Source organism: Mandrillus leucophaeus, unplaced genomic scaffold (assembly GCF_000951045.1).
Source record: "Mandrillus leucophaeus isolate KB7577 unplaced genomic scaffold, Mleu.le_1.0 Scaffold51, whole genome shotgun sequence".
NCBI classification, from domain to species: Eukaryota; Metazoa; Chordata; class Mammalia; order Primates; family Cercopithecidae; genus Mandrillus; species Mandrillus leucophaeus.
Genome location: NW_012105475.1, coordinates 6,377,752 through 6,401,672, shown reverse-complemented (window position 1 = coordinate 6,401,672; position 23,921 = coordinate 6,377,752). Strand labels below are relative to the sequence as shown.

Sequence of the window (23,921 nt, the reverse complement as noted above, 5' to 3'; positions counted from 1 at the left end):
CATTTTGCAGATGGGAAACCGCAGCCCAGGGTGAAAATGCAAATTCCCCCAAGACTGTGTGCCTTCTTTTCATAAAATTTGTGCTGAACCAGATTTTCCTTAACCCAATTTAGCTCAGTATTTAATGTATAGGGTGCAGATACAAGTTGGTCTAACTCAGACATACAGAAACTAGCTCAGTTCCATACCGACATGTAGCTGGATATTTGATTAAATGTTTTCTAATGGCTAGGCCCCACTGGATTGTAGGCCCAGAAAAACCGAGTTAGGTTAGTTGGTTGAGGGTTCTACTCCTCCCACCCTGATGCCTGACAGGAGAGGAAGGGGAGAAGCAGTCAGTCACTGGCCGTGCAGCGGGAGCAGTGAGGGACTCAGTCATGCACTAAATCCTTCTGTAGGGTGCCTGGCGAAGTCTCAGTCCAGCCAAAGCCTTGGGGCTGAGGGTCAAAGCAAGTACAAAGAAACAACAAACTGTTGAGGATTCCACATGCAAGAGGGCTAGGAACAGTTCTGAGAACTGAAGATGAAACAGAGTACTTTACCGACTCTAGACATGAGCTCACAGACAGGCTAGATGAACAGAAAAGAATTAGTGAGTTGAGGACACTTAAAGCGTTACCCCCCCAGAGGTCTGAGAGGACAACTTACCTTTTTTTCTGAGAAAACAGATGGCCGTGGGCTACATGCATCTTGAACAAGGCCAATAAACATGGGGTCAAATTGGGTCATCACATTTTTTGCATCTGCAGTTGGAGAGCATGGAAGACCAACTGCATGCACCTGCTATAAAGGGGCTGGGCAATCTTTACAAACTGGTTCTAATTAAGAAAGTGAGTATGTCCCTTCATTGAGCCTTATCACTGTCACGGAAATCAAATTTACACATGTGTAAAAATCTATTAAACTCAGGCCCCTGAGCCACCTATGTAGGATTCCTAGAAAAGAGAAACAAATGGTATTTTAAAGGAGAAATGTCTGTCCAGTGCTAACCTTTAATCGCGCCACAAAGTGAGTTGCAACACTGAGTTCAGTGGCCGGGTTCCCAAGGATGATCTCGAACCGATACTGCAGACCCAGTTTGTCGCGCACCTCCTGTAGCCGCTCCTTGGCTAACATCGCCAGCTGCACCGAGGGCACCCTGATAATGAGCATGTGTCCCCTCCCACTTTTGTTTTTGCCTGGGGAGCTGATGAGGTCATCCATAATGCTGAGTGTTTCTGGTGTGCTGTGGTCTCGGAGTGACGCCATGGTGGTGAGAGCCATCAGAGCCTCAGAGTACTGCTGGATGAGAAGATAGCAGCGGACGACCATGCTGTGCAGCCTGGGGTACCTTCGACAGAACACAAGGCACTAGCACTCAGGCAGCAGGGCCAGCTGGGAGCAGCAAGGCCTGTGCAGTAAGAATGCAGATTAAGCATGGTGGGGAAGGGGCTACTGATCAGTGGTGGGGCTTTAGCTCTAGAATGACCTGGGATCCCACGTCACTGGAAGGAAAAGGCTGAGCTTCCAAAGCATGTGAATCAACCTGTTGGGATAAGTACAGCATAGTAAAGGGGTTTAGAGATTGTCTAGAGACCCTCTCTTCTCAAATTGTGGTCTATAGACCACCAGCAGCAGCAGCAGCACCTGGGAGCTTGTTAGAAATGCTGAATCTCCCCACCCCAGACCTACTAATCAGAATCTGAAGCTTAACAAGACTCCTGGGGAACTGCATCCACATTAAATTCTGAGACACATTGGTCTATTCCATTCATTGCCGTCATAGTCATCATAGATAATCCCTGGATCCTCACCTCTTGCTGGTGGCATTGGGTTAGAATGACAGCACTGTCCACTTATTTCTCTGATATATAAGATTACAATAAAGGAAACGGAGGCATTAGTGTAATATCTGTTGAGTATTAGACATAAAAAGGGTAATTATTAGTACTAATCTGAGGTCAGCCTCACAGATAGCAATCTCTACCTTTCCATAAACTGTTCCTTGGTGTTGGAGAAACCTGGAGCTGACTGGAGAAACAGCACCCCCTAGTGTTGTAGCCTCATCACCTGAGACCTGGCTCCGTCAAGGGAGCCAAGCAAATCTGAGCCTGGTAGCAGCAGCCTTTGGTACCATTTTTCCCTAAGCCTGGACTGCCAGGGAAGAGGATCCCTTTGTTAAAATCGGCAGTTTTTACAATTATAGAGGAGTCAGAAAACAAATTTCGCCTTTTGGGGCTACGCCTCAGCCAGGCCTGATGACAAAATGAGTACGAATGGGTAAAGAAGACCCACTTACAGGTATGAAGAGCTGCTAGTCAAGAAAGCAGGTGCTTGGCTACCCTGAGCACACTGCCCAGCAGTACTTCTGCTGCTGAATAAAAATAATTTTTCTAAAAAACAGAAAGTAGGCGTGGTGGCTCACGTCTGTAATTCCAGCACTTTGGGAGGATGAGGTGGGTGGATCACTTGAGGTCAGGAGTTCGAGACCAGCCTAGCCAACATGGTGAAACCCCATCTCTACTAAAAATACAAAAATTAGCCCGGCACATGCCTGTAATCCCAGCTACTTGGGAGGCTGAGGCAGGACAGTCACTTGAACCTGGGAGGCGGAGGTTGCAGTAAGCCGAGATCATGCCATTGCACTCCAGCCTGGGCGACAGAGTGAGAGTCTGGGGAGCTGATGAGGTTCCCATAAGAATAAGAAACATAGCAAAAGAAAATAAAAAATAAGAAATAAGAAAAGAAAAAGAAAATAAGACAAAATAAGAAAAGAAAAAGAAAGAAAGCAGGTGCTGGCAAAGTGGGCCCTGGGTCCAAGGTTGGCCAAGGCTCTCATGGAGCCTGGTAGAATAAGGCTGGGGCTGTGCACTTTCTTTCTGGTTGCCATCTGGTAGCAATGTAGCCACCAGCAGCTGGGTAGGCTGATGGGGGATTTCACCCTTGTTCCATTCTATAATTCTACTTAAAATACAACAAGTGGTCCACTGGCCTTGCACAGAAAACCTCCAGGTCAAATAAACGCCAATGACAGCTGTCAAATGAATAACACATGAATACTTTTGAGGTGTTTTAGAACTGGAAAGGACCGAGATGCCCTGTATATGAACAACTCTGTCTTTTGTTTTTCTTTGAGACAGAGTCCCGCTCTGTCACCAAGGCTGGCATGCTGGTGTGCAGTAGCACAATCTCAGCTCGCTGCAACCTTCGCCTCCTGGGTTCAAGTGATTCTCCTGCCTCAGCCCCCTGAGTAGCTGGGATTACGGGCATGTGCCCAGCTAATTTTGTATTTTTAGTAGAGACATGGTTTCTCCATGTTGATCAGGCTGGTCTCGAACTCCTGACCTCAGGTGATCCGCCCGCCTCAGCCTCCCAAAGTGCTGGGATTACAGATATGAGCCACTGCGCCTGGCCTTTTTTTTTTTTTTTGAGATGGAGTCTCGCTCTGTCGCTCAGACTGGAGTGCAATGGCGCAATCTCAGTTCACTGCAACCTCCGCCTCCCAGGTTCAAATGATTCTCCCTGCCTAAGCCTCCTGGGTAACTGGGATTACAGCGCCTGCCACCACGCCCGGCTTTTTTTTTTTTTTTTTTTTTTTTGTATTTTTAGTAGAGACAGGGTTTCACCATGTTGGCCAGGCTGGTCTTGAACTCCTGACCTCAGGTGATCCACCCACCTTGGCCTCCCAAAGTGGTGGGATTACAGGTGTGAGCCACCACACCTAGCCCACTCTGCATTTTCATAGAAAGGGAATGAGTTCAGGGGCAGAGAGAAGTTCAGTTGCTTGTCCCAGTTCATACAACTGATCAGAGACAAAGCTAGGTCTAGATTTTATCCAGTCTCTAGCAATGTCTTCACACATTGCAAGGATTTAGCAGGTTGGGTAGAAATGAAGAAATCCTTCAGTTCAATAAATCCTGGGCTGGTCCCTTCAGGTATTCAGTAAGTCATAGCTACTATTAGGCTGGGGTGACTGGACTGGAGGAAATAGGTACAGATAATCTGTGTTTCAAGCGTAATGCTTTTTTGCTGGGCCACGTAGAAAAGCCAAAGTTAGAATAAATGGTAACTTTGATATCCAGCATTTCTATTTCATACTCTGAAGGAATCATGAAGTTAGAAGTACACAGTTTCTCCAATCTGTCATGCTTGCATTAAACTATACTTACAACTTTTGTAGCACAAAACTACAATAGGAAGTTGATGGGACCATCATTTAAAATAAAAGTTATGAAACTCTGAATGATGTTACCAGAAAAAGAAGATGCATTTCAAGCTGGTGGATGTAACAGGTGGGTGGGAACGCTTAGAGGGGGTACTCATGGAATGACTTCGGAAAATTCAGACTACATGTGCTGTGAAAGGATTAATGTCACAGTGTCAGTTAAGACTTCCCAAATCCAACAGCTGCACAAATATCAAACCCTACTTGAGCCGGCGCTCTTTCCGGATGCAGTATTATCATTTGTTGAATAGCATGCATCCGTAGGTCCTCATTTTAATTTCCTTTTCTTTTTTCTTAGCAAAATTATGGGCAGGTTTGTTAAATAGATGTTAAATAATATGATCAATTAAAGGCATTCTAAGAACTGCAGCTACTAAAAATTAGAATTGGCCTAATAAAATAAAGTCCAATTGCCCCAACATTGGATGAGCAAACAGAATATTGTGGAGGGCAGAGAGGGACCTTTATTAGGTTAGGTAACTTTGAATGTCTACCTACCTTTTAATCTATGATTCAAGGTGACAGAGAGAAAAAACTCTTTCAGAGTTTAATCTGGAACTGGGGATTTTTTTTTTTTTTTTTTTTTAAAGAAAAAGAAGAGAAGACAGAAGAGTTATATTCCTTAATCCCTAAGGTCAGGGACTGGAGGAGGCGCCCCAAGAACTGAATTCACCTCAACTATCTGATTGCTCTTTAATTTCTTCCAGTGTATACTTCAAATCTCTCATAGTAAAGTTTAGTTTTTACTGAATCATCTTAGGGTCCTTGCCTGTGGTGGACAGGGGAGAAAAGAAGGAAAAATGTCAAAGTCTGAGGTGTAAGGTAGGAGAGGCCGGAGCTCACAGAAGGGGTCTTTTTTTTTTTTTTTTTTTTTTTTGAGACAGAGTCTTGCTCTGTCGCCCAGGCTGGAGTGCAGTGGCGTGATCTCAGCTCACTGCAAGCTCCGCCTCCCCAGCTCACGCCATTCTCCTGCCTCAGCCTCCCGAGTAGCTGGGACTACAGGCGCCCGCCATCACACCTGGCTAATTTTTTGTAATTTTAGTAGAGACGGGGTTTCACCGTGTTAGCCAGGGTGGTCTCGATCTCCTGACCTTGTGATCCACCCGCCTTGGCCTCCCAAAGTGCTGGGATTACAGGCGTGAGCCACCGCGCCCGGCCAGAAGCCGGTCTTGAATAAACAAATCTCTCTCTGCCCTATCCATCTCCTGATGATAGCAATGAAGCATGACTGGAAGCTGACTCAGCATGAAGAGTAGTGCAACGGCCCACTTTGGTTGTATTTCCTTTATTGGTCTTGGATGATCACATAAAACAATAGTAGGGCATCTTAGGAAAGGCTGTTTTAATTTGGCCTTTGCATGTTATCTGCAAGGGCCCCATCAGACACCCTGTAGCACTGACACAAAAGGCTTTTGGCTATTTTAGATCTGCAAGTACAGCTAGAGAGAAGAGCAGAAGGCCTTATTTACTATTTACCTCTCCAAGAGTGTGTTCACCATTTTTTCAAAAGTCTCGTCACATCTCAGAAGTGGGCTCGTGATCCCCCACTGCAGAGACTTGCTGTACTCATTCAAGCCAAAGTATAGCTTCTCCTCGCAGCCCACGTCCTCCTGGTTCAAAATACAGAGCAAAAACCCAATGAGGACAGGATACGGTGTCTCGTTTTCCAGAAAGTGGGGTGGGGAGGGGGGTTGGGGGGGAGTCCCTGTAAGAGGTTATTTCCTGACAAGAAAGAAAAAATATTGTGTTTCATTATGTAACCCAACACCAACTCTACAGTCATCTCTGAGGCACTAAGTGAAATTTCTTTTCATTTCAAAGGAACTGAATATGTGATTAGTGGAAAGTTGACACATTTCCTTCAGGCACATGGTTCGTTTTCTTTTTCTTTTGTTGGGATACACAAGGTCAGACAGCCTCAATTCTCAGCCTTTTTCCCTGCTGGAAGCAGTTCTCTATACAGATAAATAGGCTCTCCTCAGAACTCTAGATACTGACAAACTCCTCTGTTACAGAAACTTTAACTTTTCTGACATCATTTCATAATGGTAATTCATAAAAGCTTATCTTTGCAAACAAATTTTACTTTAAAAATGGAATATACGCTTTCCTTAAACAGGACCCACAGTATTTTTAAGTAGCCCCCCTCTTGATGAGTCAGTCATCACTATGAAAATGAATAGCTATTTTAGGCGGTGACACAAAGATGCCCTCAGAGGATCTTGAGAAGTGTGACAAGTTGCTTGTCCTTAAACTCAGAAGCTCCAGGATATTAAATAAGCTTTTTGAGTTCATGAATCTGTTTTTATTTATAGTTTTTTTTTGCATCTTTTCTGCATTAGTTTTTTACAGTCATGTCTTGCTGTTATGTTGCCTGTGCCATTTGGTCTATTTTACTTTATTTTATTTATTTTATTTTTTGAGACCAAGTTTTTTCTTTTGAGACCAAGTTGCCCAGGCTGGAGAGAAATGGCGCAATCATGGCTCACTGCAACCTCCGCCTCCCGGAATCATGGCTCACTGCAACCTCCGCCTCCCAGTTTCAAGTGATTCTCCTGCCTCAGCCTCCTGAGTGGCTGGGATTACAGGCGTCCACCACCATGCCCGGCTCATTTTTTTTTTTTGCATTTTTAGGAGAGACGGGGTTTCATCACGTTGGTCAGGCTGGTTTCAAATTCCTGGCCTCAGCCTCCCAAAGTGCTGGGATGACAGGCGTGAGCCACTGCACCTGGCCCACTTTTGTTATTTATTATGTGTTGACATTTTTATTTAAGCACTCTCCAACTCATAAAGGAAATAAGACAGCTTTAAAAGATATAAGATAAAGGCTGGGTGCAGTGGCTCACACCTGTAAACCCAGCACTTTTTTTTGAGATCAGCCTGGCCAATATGGTGAAACCCCATCTCTACTAAAAATACAAAAATTAGCCAGGCGTGGTAGCGGGTGCCTATAGACCCAGCTACTCAGGAGGCTGAGGCAGGAGAATACCTTGAACAAGGAGGTGGAGGTTGCAGTGAGCCGAGATAGAGTCACTGCACTCCAGCCTGGGTGACAGAGCGAAACTCAGTCTCAAAAAAAAAAAAAAAAAAAAAAAAAAATTATATACATATATTAAGATAAAAATAAATTAAGCAATCAGAGGAAGAAAAAGCAAGGGTAAGAGAAGGAAGACTGGGCCAGGGATAAAGTAAGTATTCCCTAAAATGCATGCCAGCAGTTTCTGCACATTTTGTTAGAAGTGGGCTACAAATTTGGTAGCCCAAATTCTGAGCTTTTTTTTTTCTTTTGAGGAGTCTCACTCTGTCACCCAGGCTGGAGTGCAGTGGTGTGATCTCGGCTACTGCAACCTCGGCCTCTTGGGTTCAAGCCATTCTCCTGCCTCAGTCTCCCAAGTAGCTGGGACTACAGGCACGCACCACCACACCCAGCTAATTTTTGTATTTTTAGTAGAGATGAGGTTTCACCATGTTAGCAGGCTGGTCTCGAATTCCTGACCTCAGGTGATCCACCTGCCTCGGCCTCCCAAAGTGCTGGGATTACAGACATGAGCCAATGTGCCCGGCTGGTTCTGAGCTTTTCAGTAACCATCTAAAGAGAAACAACTGTATGATTTATAAGGCCCATAAGATAAAAATAAAGCATGTTTTAACTGAAGGCTTTTAACTTTTTGAGGCCCCCCCCAAAACCCTGCTTTTGGGAATAGGTTTGAGAGTAAACAGGCTTTATGAGAGCACCGGAATATGTTCTTAGAGATACTGGAGACTGACGACATAGACTGAATGACATCTGTTTTCAAGGCTAGAAGCCTTTGCTTATTTCGTTCTGGGCTTAGCTGTGTTCTGGGTAACTGTGTCAAATAAGTCATTTCCCGGGGAAAAAAGTCATCCATCTAAGCTTCCCTCCTCATCTGGACTGCAGACACAGAGTCATTTGGAAAAGCTTTATGAGGTGTGCACTTGGTCTTCACATTTCCTGCTCATCCTTGGCCCCTTTTTCTTTGGGAAATTATTAAATCCTACTCCGAGCCTGTTGCTCTTCCTGACACAGCATTAGAACTGCTGGATACGATGCATCCACCTTGCATCCACCTGTCCTCGTTTCTATTTCTCTCTCTTTTTTCTTAGCAGGTTGGTAAACAGATGGCCTGTGATTAACTAGAGCCAGTATGGGTTTTGGGAACTAGAGCTACTAAAAATTAGAATTAGCAGTGAATGGTTTCCCCATCTGTTCTGTTTGCATTAAATTGTAACTATGGTTTTGTGTTACAAAAGTTTTAATAGAAATGAGTGGAACTATTCTTTAAACCATGAGTTATGAAACTGAATGATTTTACTGTAAAGATACGTTTCAGGTATCATAAATCGTATGACTTATTGAATCACTATTTCTGGGGGGAGAATGTCCCTTCTCATAAGGCAAACTCCCCTGTGTGGAAGGCCTGCCCTCTCAGTGACCCTCCATGCTCCCAGTGCTTTCGCTGCTGTCTCTGCCTTTGCTCCTGTCCAACGCTCCGCTCTCCAGATGCTGTTCCCTGGAAGGTCACCAAGGACTCCTGAGGCCAACGCCAGTGGTGATGACTTGTTGGCCCTTGGCCTCACTGCCCTCTTGGCAGTTCTCTTTGTTATTTTCTTCCATGATTCTAACCACACCAGCTGCCTCAATAATCACTGTTTGCTAAAACAAAACAAAACAAACAAAAAAACATAATCTACACAATGGTGTGCTCACCTGCACCTTAACTCAAAGTCAGTCTCATCTGCCCTCCACAAATCAAACTTCTTTCCGGCCAGGCGTGGTGGCTCACGCCTATAATCCCAGCACTTTGGGAGGCCGAGGAGGGCAGATCACTTGAGGTCAGGAGTTCAAGACCAGCCTGGCCAACACGGTGAAACCCCATCTCTACTGAAAATATAAAAAATTAGCCAAGCATGGTGGCGCACGCCTGTAATCCCAGCTACTTAGGAGGCTGATGCAGGAGAATCGCTTGAACCCGGGAGGCAGAGGTTGCAGTGAGCCGAGATGGTGCCACTGCACTCCAGCCTGGCTGACAGTGAGACTCTGTCTCAAAAAACAAAACAAAACAAAAAACTCCTTTCAACTTCTTTTTTCCAACTAAAGGTAACACCTGAAAAATATTTCTGGTTCTTCCCTCTCCCTGAATAAACAAATCCTAGAAAATGTGCCATGTCTGCCATCCATTTTATTGCCAGGACCATCATTCTGATTCATGTATTTGTTCATTCTAACCCAAATTATCAGAAAAGCCACTGACTGATCTACTTCTAATCACTTTGACTTAGCCTCTAGATTGAATGAACTGCCTCTCAGTAGCTATTAAAGCTGAACATATGTGTACTTGATGACCCAGAAATTTCACTCTCAGAGACCCAAAAGAAATGCATACATACATTTACTAAAGGGTGTGCCAGGATGTTACAGCAGTACTATGTAAAATAAAATAGGATGGATACATGAACTGTGGTGGAGTCATACAATGTAACACACACACACAGCAAAAAGAATGATTTACGATTCATGAAAACTACAAATTTCCCAAACAAAATGTTAAGCAAAGGAAGTCAGATACAAGAGAGTACATACTGCATGTTTCCATTTATATAAGCTCCATACTGAGCAAAACAAATCTGTAATACAGGAGGCCAGAATAGTGTTACCCTTTAGTGGGGGTGCCCAGAAGGGACACAGGACTTCCAGGGTGGTGGTAAGATTCTGTTTCTTGATCTGAGTGCTGGTCCCACAGGCGTGTTTAGTTTGTGAAAATTCATCACAAACTAAACATTTTACATTGTTAACAAGAAACAGGTAAATTCTAATAATGCTATATATATACACACACACACACTAATTCTAATTATATAGTGTATATATATACACTATATATAGTATATATACTATATACTAAATTATAATAATGCTATATATATATATGTGTGTGTGTGTGTGTGTGTGTATATATATATATACTTTTGCTAAAAAATCCTTAATGCCTGTATAATAAGTGTAAACTTTGCTAGCCTGGCACTGACAGCCTCCATGTGTACATTTCCAGGCTTCTTTTGCATCCTATGCAGCGTTCTCTGAAAAATGCCCAGTTTCCTCCTCTGTGTCCCCTGCCCACACTGTCCGCTGCCAGGAGTGCCTCCTCCTGCCCCCATCCCCCTGCCCAGGCCTTCCTGTCTCCCCAGGGCCATCATCCTCTGTTCTCTTTTCCATGGAGCTTCCCCTGGACCTCTCAAATAAATGTGACTCCTCCCTCACTTCAACTCCCAGAGCATTTTGATTTTCTGAAATTGTCTTATTCTCCTCTGGATAATAGTGACTTAGACATATACTTTGCTTTCTCCTCTAAACCATCAGTTTTCTTTGTCTTTTTCTTTCTTTTTGAGATGGAGTCTCACTCTGTCACCCATGCTGGAGTGCAGTGGCACTATCTCGGCTCTTTGCAAGCTTCACCTCCGGGGTTCAAGTGATTCTCCTGCTTCAGCCTTCCGAGTAGCTGGGATTACAGTTGCCCGCCACCACGCCTGGATAATTTTTGTATTTTTAGTAGGGACAGGGTTTCACCATGTTGCCCAGGCTGGTCTCGAACTCCTGACTTCAAATGATCTGCCTGCCTTGGCCTCCCAAAGTGCTGGGATTACAGGTGTGAGCCACTGTGCTCGGCTTAAACCATCAGTTTTCTGTGTGTTCTTTGCAAGATTCAACACAAGTCCACAAGTGTGCTCAATCATATTTTTTGAATTCAACTAATTTGCTTTTTTCCAATTATCCCTCCTGGGATATAGGCTTCAAGATAACTAAAGGATGCTAACCATCAGGAACTTCTCCCTTACATGTATAAAGTTGTTGTAAATTAAATTTTTTTTCCCCTTTATCCCATGTTGATCTCAATTTCAGGGACGATTTCTTTCAATCTTAAATTGAAGAAGAGTGTAACTCTTCACCTCTCAATTAGTTTGAACAAATACCTGATATCATATCTTTAATCCAGAATAACATCACTAGATATGTCTAAGAAGCCCCTCACCTCTTTTTTTTTTTTTTTTTTTTTGCGATGGAGTCTTTCTCTGTCACCTAGGCTGGAGTGCAGTGGTATAATCTCGGCTCACTGCAATCCCCATTTCCTGGGTTCAAGCAATTCTCTGGCCTCAGCCTCCAGAGTAGCTGGGATTACAGGCACCCGCCACCACACCTGGCTAATTTTTGTATTTTTAGTAGAGATGGGGTTTCACCACATTGGCCAGGTTGGTCTCGAACTCCCGATCTCAAGTGATCCACTCATCTCAGCCTCCCAGGGTGCTGACTTTACAGGCGTGAGCCACCGTGCCTGGCCAAGAACCCTTTTCAGAAACATAACCACAGGCTAGGTACAGTGGCTCATGCCTGTAATCCTAACACTTTGGGAGGTCAAGATGGGAGAACTGCTTGAGGCCAAGAGTTTGAGACCAGCCTGGACAATATAGTGAGACACTGTCTCTACAGAATATTTTTAAAATTAGCCAGGCGTGGTGGTATGTGCATGTAGCTCTGCTACTTGGGAGGGTGAGGTGGGAGGATTGTTTGAGCCCAGGAGTTTGAGGCTGCAGTGAGTCATGAGCCCAGGAGTTTGAGGCTGCAGTGAGTCATGATTGTACCACTGCATTCCAGCACGGGTGTCAGACCCTGACTCAAAAATAAATAAATAAATAAATAACTGTAATACCATTATTAAACCTTAAAAGTTAATCATTTCCTTAAAATGATGGTTTTTTGGGGTTTTTTTTGGTACAGGGTCTTGCTCTGTCTCCCAAGCTGGAGTGTAGTGACACAATCTCAGCTCACTGCAGCCTCAAACTCCTGGGTTCAAAAAGTCTCCCCAACTCCGCTTCCCGAGTAGCTGGGACTACAGATGCAGGTCTGGCTAACTTTTGTACTTCTTGTAGAGATGCGGTCTCACCATGTTGCCCTGGCTGGTCTTGAACTCCTGGGCTCAATCGATCCATTCGCCTTGGCCTCCCAAAGTGCTGGGATTACAGGTGTGAGCCACTGTGCCCGGCTAAAATGACTTTTAAGGAAAATTATTTTAAACCTGTTTCTCTATTTCATGGTAGGATAAAATAAAGGGCAGAGGCTATTGGTCCTTCTTCCTATCACTGGGGTGTGATCCCTTTTGGAAAAGACTGAATTAGGGCAGTTCTCTCTACACCCCAACAATATACTGAAATTTAATGTATAATAGGAGAACTGTCTGGGGGATTAAAAAATTAATTATTCTTAGCTCACACCTGTAATCTCAGGACTTTGAGAGGCTTGTGGATCACCTGAGGTTGGGAGTTCAAGACCACCCTGGCCAACATGGTGAAACTCGGTCTCTACTAAAAAAACAGAAATTAGCCAGGCATGGTGGCGGGCACCTGTAATCCCAGCTACTCTGGAGGCTGAGGCAGGAGAACTGCTTGAACCTGGGAGGCGGAGGTTGCAGTGAGCTGAGTTCGTACCACTGCACTCCAGCCTGGGTGACAGAGCGAGACTCCGCCTCAAAAAAAATTAATTTAAAAAATAATTATTATTTCCATTTATTCTCTTGGCAATCCCATTCTTTGTCAGAGCAACCCAGCAGCTACTTGGGTAGCCCATAGGCTCCCCTTGTAGTTTGGAGGCAAAGGAACTCTGGCAGCTCTGTTATCTCACCCCTACCTCGACTGCCCAATGAATGGCTGGAGCTGGCATGGAGAAGATACCAAGAAAGCAAAGCAAAAGCTCAAAGTAATCTCTAATGATAGTGAACACACTGAGTTAGTTCTCATAAGGCAGTGACTGCTGAAGACAAGAAGATTCAAGGACCTGAGCTTCCTGCTTGCAAGGAACAAACCAATGCTCGAAGACAAGAGCGCAGTCAGCGAAAACTTACCTTCTTCATGACAGAACAAAATGCACTGGGTTGAAAAATAAATGTTAGTTTTATGTAAGACGTTTTTGGTGTTTTTTACTTAAACATGGTTATTTAAAAATATCCAGTGTGTTCAGTATTTTTAAATGAAGGATCCATTGCTTAATGGCTAATTTTTATTATTTTTATGAAACTCATATTTCTTTTCTTTGATAGTATATTTAGCATACAGTTTGTGGGTCATATAAAATATTTTTCAATATTAGAGATTGGAGTAAAAACTATAAATCCCTGGATATATCCAATGTTGAGACAGGTAGTCTCAACACATTCACTGCTACTATGGAGTTATTTAAAGTAACAGTGCCATCATCCCATTTCATACAGAAGACTGTGAAAACTGATTTAAAACAAAACCCAGTTGCTGCAGGAGCAAGAGCGTAATTAACAGTGATGCAGATCATCAGACTAAAACATGACAAAAAGGCCATCCAAGAGGACAATAAAATTTCCAGGCCTCAGGTGAAATTAATCATATGAAGGCACAAAGGAAATCCAGAATATTGATCATGGCCTCAGATAACATCAACATTTTCTTTTTGAAAAATTATATAGGATAGATAATTTTGCATCTGCATGATACCTAAGAACCACCTAATCAGATTTATATAGCATACTATTCACTAGACTTTAGTCATAATAATTGTAAATATATGGAACTTTTGGAAGATACAGAATTATGTTAGATTTTTAAAAATTTATTTATTTATTTGTTTATTTATTTATTTATTTATTTTGAGACAGAGTCTTGTTCTGTCCCCCAGGCTGGAGTGTAATGGCACGATCTCGGCTCACTGCAACCTCCGCCTCCCGGGTTCAAGTGATTTTCCTGCCTCAGCCTCCCGAGTAGCTGGGATTACAGACACCCACCAGCTCACCTGGCTAATTTTTTGTATTTCCAGTAGAGACGGGGTTTCACCGTGTTAGCCAGGATGGTCTCGATCTCCTGACCGCGTGATCCACCCGCCTCGGCCTCCCAAAGTGCTGGAATTACAGGCGTGAGCCACCACGCCCGGCCAGATTTTTGAAGTCTTACATAAAGCATTATATTAGATTTTGAATTCTTATTAATATGATCTTAAGCCGTGACATATTTTGTTACAAGGTCCTACCCTCTGGGGAACTAAGAACATGACAGTGTATCAGACAGCAGGCAAGAGACTCACCCCGGTATCCAGCTGTATCCAGTGAACCTCATTGCTAGAGCTAATGCGGGACTGTTGGGTCTGCAGAGTGTATGGGAAGGAGCTGACCTGGAGCACCAGGAGGTTGAAAGCTTCCAGAACTTCTCTGCAATTAATGACCCTATCAGCTAGTCCATGACTGGGTTCGCCATGTGACAAAGAGCCTGAAATGACGCTGTAGAAAAATTGAAAGTCATATTAATACCTCATTTAACCAAGTAGATACAGAATCAGACCCTAACAAGGAGATACTGTTTTAGTTTTTATTTTTCTATCTCTTTTCAATTGGGATCAGAGTAGAAACAACCAAAATTTGACACGGAAGGGAAAAAATTTACATTCCCTCCTTTCAGACAGATTTCAGGAATATGTATTTTTCTTTTCCTTTTCAGTTTATTCCCAATATACCTCAAAGTGCAAACTCAGTTATTTAGGCCAGTGATATCTAAATCTGCAGTTGGGCCGGGCATGGTGGCTCACATCTGTAATCCCAGCACTTTGGGAGGCTAAGGCAGATAGACCACCTGAGGTCAGGAGTTCAAAACCAGCCTGGCCTACATGGTGAAACCCCATCTCTATTAAAAAAAAAAAAAATACAAAAAAAAATTAGCTGGGTGTGGTGGTGTGTGCCTACAATCCTAGCTACTTGGGAGGCTAAGGCAGGAGAATTGCTTGAACCAGGAGGAGGAGGTTGCGGTGAGCAGAAATCACGCCACTGCGCTCCAGCCTGGGCAACACAGGGTCAAGGAGCTATTCCTGCTCATAGAAGACTGCCAAGACCTGAACAGATGTGGGCAAAATTTCTTTTCCCGCTCTCTCTCTCCTTTCCTTCCTTTCTTTGAAATCTAACAAGTTCTACAAGATCTTATTTATACCTATGTATGGTTCTAGGTTTCAGATTGTGGAGGATTATCCAACACTTTCTGGCTTCTGAATAAGAGCTTTTGCAATTCTGACATTTCCCTACCACAAACCAAAAACTTCCAGATTCTTAACCTCAGCATCTCCTGGAGAAAAGAAAATCTATAAATGCTTGATGATGCCTGAAATTTCTCTCCCCATTACATGGTGAGGACAAACCATGATATGTAATACATGATGACTATCTGCCACTCCCTACCCCTGTCGATTTGCCTTTTAATCCATAGGAGCAAAGATGTCCCCTACCAGATAATTAGTATAATTTGATCTGGGAGCAAAAGTGGTTCCACATTTGACTCCTTTTTTTTTTTTTTTGAGATGGAGTCTCTCTCTGTTACCCAGGCTGGAGTGCAGTGGCATAATGTCCTCTCACTGCAACCTCTGCCTCCTGAGTTCAAGTGATTCTCCTGCTTCAGCCTCCCAAGTAGCTGGGATTACAGGCATGTGCCACCACGCCCGGCGAATTTTTTTGTATTTCTGGTACAGACGGGGTTTCACCATGTTGGCCAGGCTGGTCTTGAACTCCTGACCTCAAGTAATCCACTTGGCCTCTTAAAGTGCTGGGATTACAGGTGTGAGACACCGCACCCTGCCAACTTCTCTTTCATTAATAAGTTCATCCAGACCAGGCATGGTGGCTCACGCCTGTAATCCCAGCACTTTGGGAGGCCAAGGCGGGTGAATCACGAGGTCAGGAGTTCAAGACCAGCCTGGTCAAGATGGTGAAACCCCATCTCTACTAAAAATACAAAAATTAGCCAGATGTCTGGCGGGCACCTGTAATCCCAGCTATTTGGGAGGCTGAGGCACAGAACTGCCTGAACCTGGGAGGCGGAGGTTGCAGTGAGCCGAGATTGTGCCACTGCACTCCAGCCTGGGTGACAGAGCGAGACTCTATCTCAGTAATAATAATTTCATCCAGTAAATATGATACTCTCTTGTTTAAACTGGGGAACTGGGGAAGATTTCAGGTCATGAAAGTGCATCTCTACTGCTTTTAAAGGCAAGAGGGAAAAGAGAAGGGCAAAGAAGAGGAGAAATAGTGGGAGAGGAAGGAAGAGAAGCAAGGTCAAATGGAAAAGTGCTTTGGAGGCAGAGAGGGAAGCACATCACCCTTCTAGGAGCTCATTCATCCTAACTTCCTTATTGCTGTCCTTTCTCTGACAAAGCTGAGTTCTACCAAGCTCTTAAAATTTTTTCAGGAATCTTTAATTCATCCAGAGTGTAGTGATATAATTTGGCTCTGTTTCCCCACCCAAATCTCATCTTGTAGCTCCCATAATTCCCATGTGGTATGGGAGGGAGCCGGTGGGAGATGACTGAATTACGGGGACAGGTCTTTCCCATGCTGTTCTTGTGATAGCAAAAGTCTCATGAGATCTGATAGTATTTTAAGGGGGAGTTTCCCTGAATAAGCTGGCTGGAGAAATTTGCATAAGTAATGAGGAGCTGAATGTTAGTCCCCAAGACAATGGGGAAAAATGTCTCCAGGGCATGTCAGAGGTCTTCACGGCAGCCCCCCTCATCCACACACCTAGAGACCTGGGAAGGAAAAGTGGTTTTGTGGGCTGGGCCATGTGCTGTGTGCAGCCTAGGGACTTGGACTCCTGTGTCCCAGCTGCTCCAGCCATGACTAAAAGGGGCCAATGTACAGCTTGGGCTGTTGCTTCAGAGGGTGGAAGCCCCAAGCCTTGGCAGCTTCCACATGGTGTTGAGCCTGTGGGTGCACAGAAGTCAAGAACTGAGGTTTGGGAACCTCTGCCTAGATTTCAGATGTATGGAAATGCCTGGATGCCCAGGCAAAAGTTTGCTGCAGGGGCGGAGCCCTCATGGAGAACCTCTGCTAGGGCAGTGTGGAAGGGAAATGTGGGGTCAGACCCACCACACAGAGTTCCTACTGGGGCCTGTAGCCCCTTTGTTTTAGCCAATTTCTCCCATTTGGAATGGCTATATTTATCCAATGCCTGTACCCTCATTGTATCTAGGAAGAAACTAACTTGCTTTTGATTTTACAGGCTCATAGACAGAAGGGACTTGCCTTGTCTCAGATGAGACTTTGGACTTTTGAGTTAATGCTGAAAAGAGTTGAGACTTTGGGGGACTGTTGGGAAGCATAATTAGTTTTGAAATGTGAAGATATGAGATTTGGGAGGGGCCAGGGGTAGAAAGATATGGTTTGGCTGTGTATCTCCACCCAAATCTCATCTTGTAGCTCCCATAATTCCCACATGTTGTGGGAGGGACTCAGTAGGAGATGACTGAATTACGGGGCTTTCCCGTGCTGTTCTTGTGACAGTGAGTAAGTCTCATGAGATCTGATGATATTATCAGAGGTTTCTGCTTTTACATCTTCCTCATTCTCTCTTTGCCTGTTGCCATCCATGTAAAATGTGACTTGCTCCTCCTTGCCTTACGCCATGATTGTGACGCTTCCCCTGCTATGAGGAACTGTGAGTCCAATTAAACCTCTTTCTTTTGTAAATTTTCCCAGTCTCAGGTATGTCCTTATCAGCATCATGAAAATGGAACAACATATGTAGTTAACATAAAACCAACGTGAAATCGATGAGAAAAGCTGAGGAAACAAGAAAAGGGTAGGAAAAGGTTACCAGTAAGAAGATGGCAAACGTTAGGGTCCCTGGGCTTTGGAATCACCTTTAACACATTTTCTTTTCTTTTCTTTTTTTTTTTTTTTTTTTTGAGACGAAGTCTCACTCTGTCACCCAGACAGGAGTGCAGTGGTGTGATCTTGGCTCACTGCAACCTCCAGCGCCTGGGTTCAAACAATTCTCCTGCCTCAGCCTCCCAAGTAGCTGGGATTACAGGCATGTGCTGCCAGGCCTGGCTAATTTTTGTATTTTTAGTAGCATGGGGTTTCACCATGTTGGCCAGGCTGGTCTCAAACTCCTGACCTCAAGCGATCCACCCACCTCGGCCTCCCAAAGTGTTGGGATTACAGGCGTGAGCCACCACGCCTGGCCACATTTAACACATTTCATTAGGTAACAATTATTCCTGTAGAAGGAAGACTCCATTTGCTCACTCTGAATCAATCACCTCGTTAGTTCCACATGGGAGTTGTCATGAACTAGCACAAACAGTGTGTACGGGTTCTGTTTCACTCTCCTCATAAAAACTTCAAACTTGGTTTGAATCTCATTGTCTAGACGAACAACATATTTTTCTGCTCTCTGATGGGCTGTCCCATTTTCCTCCAGACCCAAGTCTACAAGGACACCTGCCAAGAAGAAAAAAATTAATCTTTTAACACACTTTTACACATATACATACACACAGGAGACAGACTTGAGTTCACTGTCAGCTGACACTGGGTACCAACTGTATGAAGAGACTTACAGAGCAGACACTTTTTCCTTTTTATGTTCCCCATCACAGTATGAGGAGGAAATACCAGATATCCTTTTCTTCATAACACTGCTCGTCACCTCCCATCCCTGACACAAATACAGGGAACATTCTGGTACATGAGATAAAAGCAGCTGAGTGTATGAGACCTTTGCTTCACTAAATTCTATTTGCATATAAAGTGCTGCTGCTAATGGCTTCAACAGGCCACCTGGAAAAAAATTAAGCTTTGGGCTACAGCTCTTGACCAAATTAATGTAAGCCTTCTTTACCCTAAATTTAGCAACAAAACATATACGAGAAAAGAAAAAACCAATATATTAATGTTCAAAGATACCACGTTAGACTGTGAGCTTTTTATGGTAGTGTTTTACTCATTTTTATACAGTGACCATCTTCCACAGTATTTAGAGCACTGGCAGACCTCAATGAATGTCGGATTTATGTACCAACTTAATAAACTGAACTGAATTAGTCATGATTGCTATATTATTCTCAATATGTTAGAAACTATGAAACTTTAATACTGTATCATTATCTCTATTTATAATAAAATTCTTTCTTTTTTTTTTTTTTGAGATGGAGTCTCGCTCTGTCACCCAGGCTGGAGTGCAGTGGCATGATCTCAGCTCACTGCAAGCTCTGCCTCCCAGGTTCACATCATTCTCCTACCTCAGCCTCCCCAGTAGCTGGGACTACAGGCGCCCGCCACCACGCCCAGTTAATTTTTTTGTATTTTTAGTAGAGATGGGGTTTCACCATGTTAGCCAGGATGGTCTCGATCTCCTGACCTCATGATCCGCCCACCTCGGCCTCCCAAAGTGCTGGGATTACAGGCGTGAGCCACTGCGCCCAGCCAATAAAATTACTTCTACACACATCTAAAGTAGTTCTAGGCACATAAAGCTGTTGTTGAGATAATTGATTAAAAGAGGAAATCTTCCTTTAAATAGAGACTTTTATGAATTACATTGACTTAATTTTATCTGTCTTTTCTTTTAATATAAATGCACCTCAATGAAGAATTACATGTAATTAATTAGCATCTAGATGCTGTAATACTAACAGGCCTAAATGGTATAACAGAAAAAAAATGTTTTACCATATGAAAAATTCCTTATACCAGAAAAGGTGGACAGAAAGGTAATTTTGCTTCCAAACACTGTTCGTTAGGAGCCTTTACTCACCGACTGTTTTCAATTCTCACCCAAATGTAGTCAAATTTTGTTGTGAATATTTCCAAAATCAATCAATCAAACATTTAATTTGGCAGATACTGTGATTTTTTTGAAAGTGGATTGTGGCCAGGTGTGGTGGCTTATGCCTGTAATCCCAGCACTGTGGGAGGCTAAGATGGGTGGATCACTTGAGGCCAGGAATTCCAGACCAGCCTGGGCAACATAATGAGACCTCATCTCTATAAAAAATACAAAAATTAGCTGGGTGTGGTGGCGCACGCCTGTAGTCCCAGCTACTCAGAAGGCTGAGGAGGAGAACTGCTTCAACCCAGGAGGCCGAGGTCGTGGTGTGCCGAGATCACACCACTGCACTTCGGCCTGGGCAATAGAGTGAGACCGTTTAAAAAAAACAAAAAAAAAAGAAACAAAACAGAGGAAAAAACTCATTCAACATTCGATAGCTATTTATTGATCATCTATCTACTACGTGCCATGCCAGTTACTGTGCTAGGTCTGGGGAAACAGAGGGGAACAGGAGTAAGATCTAAATCTCATGGAGCTTATGATGGAGAAGACAGAAAATTTTGATGAGTGTCGCGATGGAGACAAGGTACTATGGAGTAGGTAGAGGAAGCCAGCAGAGGCATCAGAGAAAGGACCTACTTAATCTCTAAAGTGTCTGTTTCCTTATCTGTAAAATAGGGAGTGCAGTACCAGTTACAAATTAGTCTGTATTTCAAGTTTATCCTTAGGAAATAAGCAGCATGAGTTAAGGCATCCTAAAAAGAAACGATTATAAATAATTCATAAGGAGGATAAAATATATTGTATTGAAAATTAAGAGTTTGCTGCCTTTCAAAACAAATGAAGTAAAGACCAGTTGTGGCTTTTTGGCTAAGATCAAGTGTAAAGATGACTGTATATCTTTGACAGGTCAATTGCATACATTCCCTGACTGGAAAAACAAAGTTGCAGAAATCTAAGAGGTTGTTTTCTTGACAATAACATGGTATATTAGTCTATAACTATGCAGGCTGCTGGCTCTCTCCTGAGCAGGCACATCAGAACTCCATAATTACTTAATTCACTGCTTCCATTTTTGTGCTTTTTTTCCTGTTTTTTTTTCTATGCATATTGTGCAGCCTGACTCACATTTTGTAATTGTAATTATATATATATATATATATTTGGCTTACAACTACAAAGTAAGAAACAAAACAAGAATAACACTATCATTGTTTACTAATATATCTGTGTAGAAAACACAAAATAATCTATGGATGAATCAATAAGAATTTAGTTGATGAATTCAAAATCAATTTACAAAGATCAGTTGCATTTCTGTACACAAGCAGTAGTTAGGAAGTGTACTTTAAAAAAAAAATTTACAGGACGTTAAAAAAATATTATGTATCGGCCAGGCGCGGTGGCTCATGCCTGTAATCCCAGCACTTTGGGAGACAGAGGCGGATGGATCATGAGGTCAGGAGATCGATACCATCCTGACTAACACGGTGAAACACCGTCTCTACTAAAAATTACACACAAAAAATTAGCCAGGTGTGGTGGTGGGCGCCTGTAGTCCCAGCTACTCAGGAGGCTGAGGCAGGAGAATGGTGTGAACCCGGGAAGCAGAGCTTACAGTGAGCTGAGACTGTGCCATTGCACTCCAGCCTGGGCGACAGAGCGAGACTCTGTGTAAAAAAAAAAAAAAAAAAAGAAAAAATATGTATATCTACCTATCTATATATATATATTATGTATCTAGGAATAAATCTTACAAAAGGTATGTAAGACCTTTATGGAGAAAATGATGAAACTATTAATTATGTTAAAAATGACCTAAATAGAGCTACATCATAAAATAAAGTTAAAATTGAATTTTCCTCAAACTTATCTAGAGATTCAAAGTAATTCCAATAAAAATTACCTTTTTTTTTTTTTTTTTTTAAGAGATGGGGGTCTCACTATGTTGCCCATGCTGGTCTCAAACTCCTGGCCTCAAGCAATCCTCCAGCTTTGGCCTCTCAAAGCACTGGCATTATAGGCATGATCCTGGCCCAACAGGTTTTTTTAAAAAAAATTTTACTTGAAAAAATGTTTTTAAAAATGTATATGGCCAAGCAAAGAACCAAAAAGAGTCAAGATAATTCTGAAGTAGAAAACATGGGAGAGGTTTGTCTCACTGGAAATTAAGAATTTCTTTGTTAATAAGACAGTGGTTTGGGCACAGAGGTAGGAGTTAGTAATTGTGTAATTATCAGAAAAAAATCAAAGACGTGAAGATATTGTAGACAATGAGAACTAGGTTTCTTCCTGTCAGAGAAAGAAGTTACAAATAACTCATATTTTTAAACACAGATTGGTAGATACAGAAATAAAGAGGTATATGTGTGCATTCATGGGTTAATACACATATACATGATTTCCTAGCTCTGTCTGCTGAGTGGGCTTAGGCACAACGACATCCTAGTAGCAATGGGCACACTTAACACCCAGATTTTGATTTCTAAATACCATTCTTCAGTAGAAGGAATCAGGTTTCTTGGAAAAAAGGTTAATCCCAGTGTTGAGGCAGAAAAATAAAAGTAAACCTAGAATGTCTTATGGTTTCAGAAAGCAAGAAAACAGTATGTGAAAATGGATGATAATATGTTAAAAAAAAAAAAAAAAAAAACACAAGAGCCTGCCCGAAGGAGCCTCCAATGGCCAATGCTGGAAAATTTGAGCAAAACAATAATGATCATCAGTATAGTGTTGGAAATAACCCACAGAATAAAATAAAAATGACCTGTATTTATAAATACATACATAAATGAGGAGGAACAGCTTTTCCTTACAGAATTTAATTAACAAACTCTTACTAGTAAATGTAGGGAAAAAATGACAGAAAATCATCATCTTGGAAATACCACAATAAACTGCAGGCAAGATCCACTAATGGATGCAAAAATTAGCAGCTGAAAGTTTGATGAAAACAGGATATTACCATTGCTCAAAATATTTCCACAAGATTTTAAATCAATTCCAAAGAAGAAACCAGTAACTTTACGATGCAGAAACTTGGCAGACATACCTTAATCAAGTGATCAAGGTTAACATCACCAACAATAGAACATCAACCTCATGTACTCCCTGACATGATGCAATCAGGACACAGTATCACTTTTATGGTTTTCTTGCCCAAAACTCAAAACTTCAATTAAATTGTGAGAAAACTCAAACATTCCCTACACAAAACAATTGATTAGTATTCACTTAAGGTCATGAAAAGCTAGGAAAGACTGAAGAAAAGTCATAGATCGGAGGAGATGAAAAGGACATAACTGAATGCATTGTGTGAACCTGGATTGGAACCTGGAACAGGAAAAACAACATGAAGAGAAAGATTGGGGAGATCTTCCATTAACAGTATCATTCTGGCATTGATTTCCTGCTCTGATAATTGTATTCTCTTAAAGTTGTTAACTTTAAGAGAAATTGAGTGAAGGGTTTAGCGAACTCTATGATTTTTTAACAGCTTTAGTGATTGATATAAGCCTCTATTCACATATAATTTACCCATTTATAGTGCATAATTCAATGGCTTTTAGTATATATTCATGGAGCTGGACAACAGTCACCACAATTTTAAAACATTTTCATCATCTCCTAAGGAAACTCCATATATTTAACCCCTCAATTCTTCCCTCAACACCCCCAATCCCCAGGCAATCAGAGTCTACTTTGTGTCTCTATAGACTGGCTTATTCTAGACATATCATGTAAGTGGAATTGTACAAGATGCAATCTTGTGTGATTGGCTTCTTTCATTTGGAATAATGTTTTCAAGTGTCATTCATGTTGTAGTATGCATCAATACTTTCTTTCTCTTTATTGTTTATATTCCACTGTATGGAATACCACATTTTATTTATCCATTCATCACTTGGTGGGTATCTGGGTTTTTCTGCTTTTGGGCTATTATGAATAATGTTGCAATGAACATTTGTATACAGGTTTTTGTATGCAGGTATATTTTCACTTCTCTCTCATTTCAGATTTTTTTTTTTTTTTTTTTTTTGAGACAGAGTCTCATTCTGTCGCCTTGCTCTGTCGCCCAGGCTGGAGTGCAGTG

General features: G+C 42.4%; 1 protein-coding gene across 1 annotated transcript in view; it reads right to left on the bottom strand.

The window, feature by feature from the left end:
* Positions 1-23,921, bottom strand: part of GREB1L (growth regulation by estrogen in breast cancer-like) — a 177,248-nt gene that overhangs the window by 31,151 nt on the left and 122,176 nt on the right. Inside the window, exons 15-18 of the mRNA XM_011996346.1 lie at positions 18,318-18,498; positions 14,322-14,514; positions 5,681-5,814; positions 991-1,330 (exon numbers count right to left, since the gene is read on the bottom strand). Of these exons, the coding sequence (XP_011851736.1) occupies positions 991-1,330; positions 5,681-5,814; positions 14,322-14,514; positions 18,318-18,498 (848 nt within the window). The remainder of the gene's footprint in view (positions 1-990; positions 1,331-5,680; positions 5,815-14,321; positions 14,515-18,317; positions 18,499-23,921) is intronic.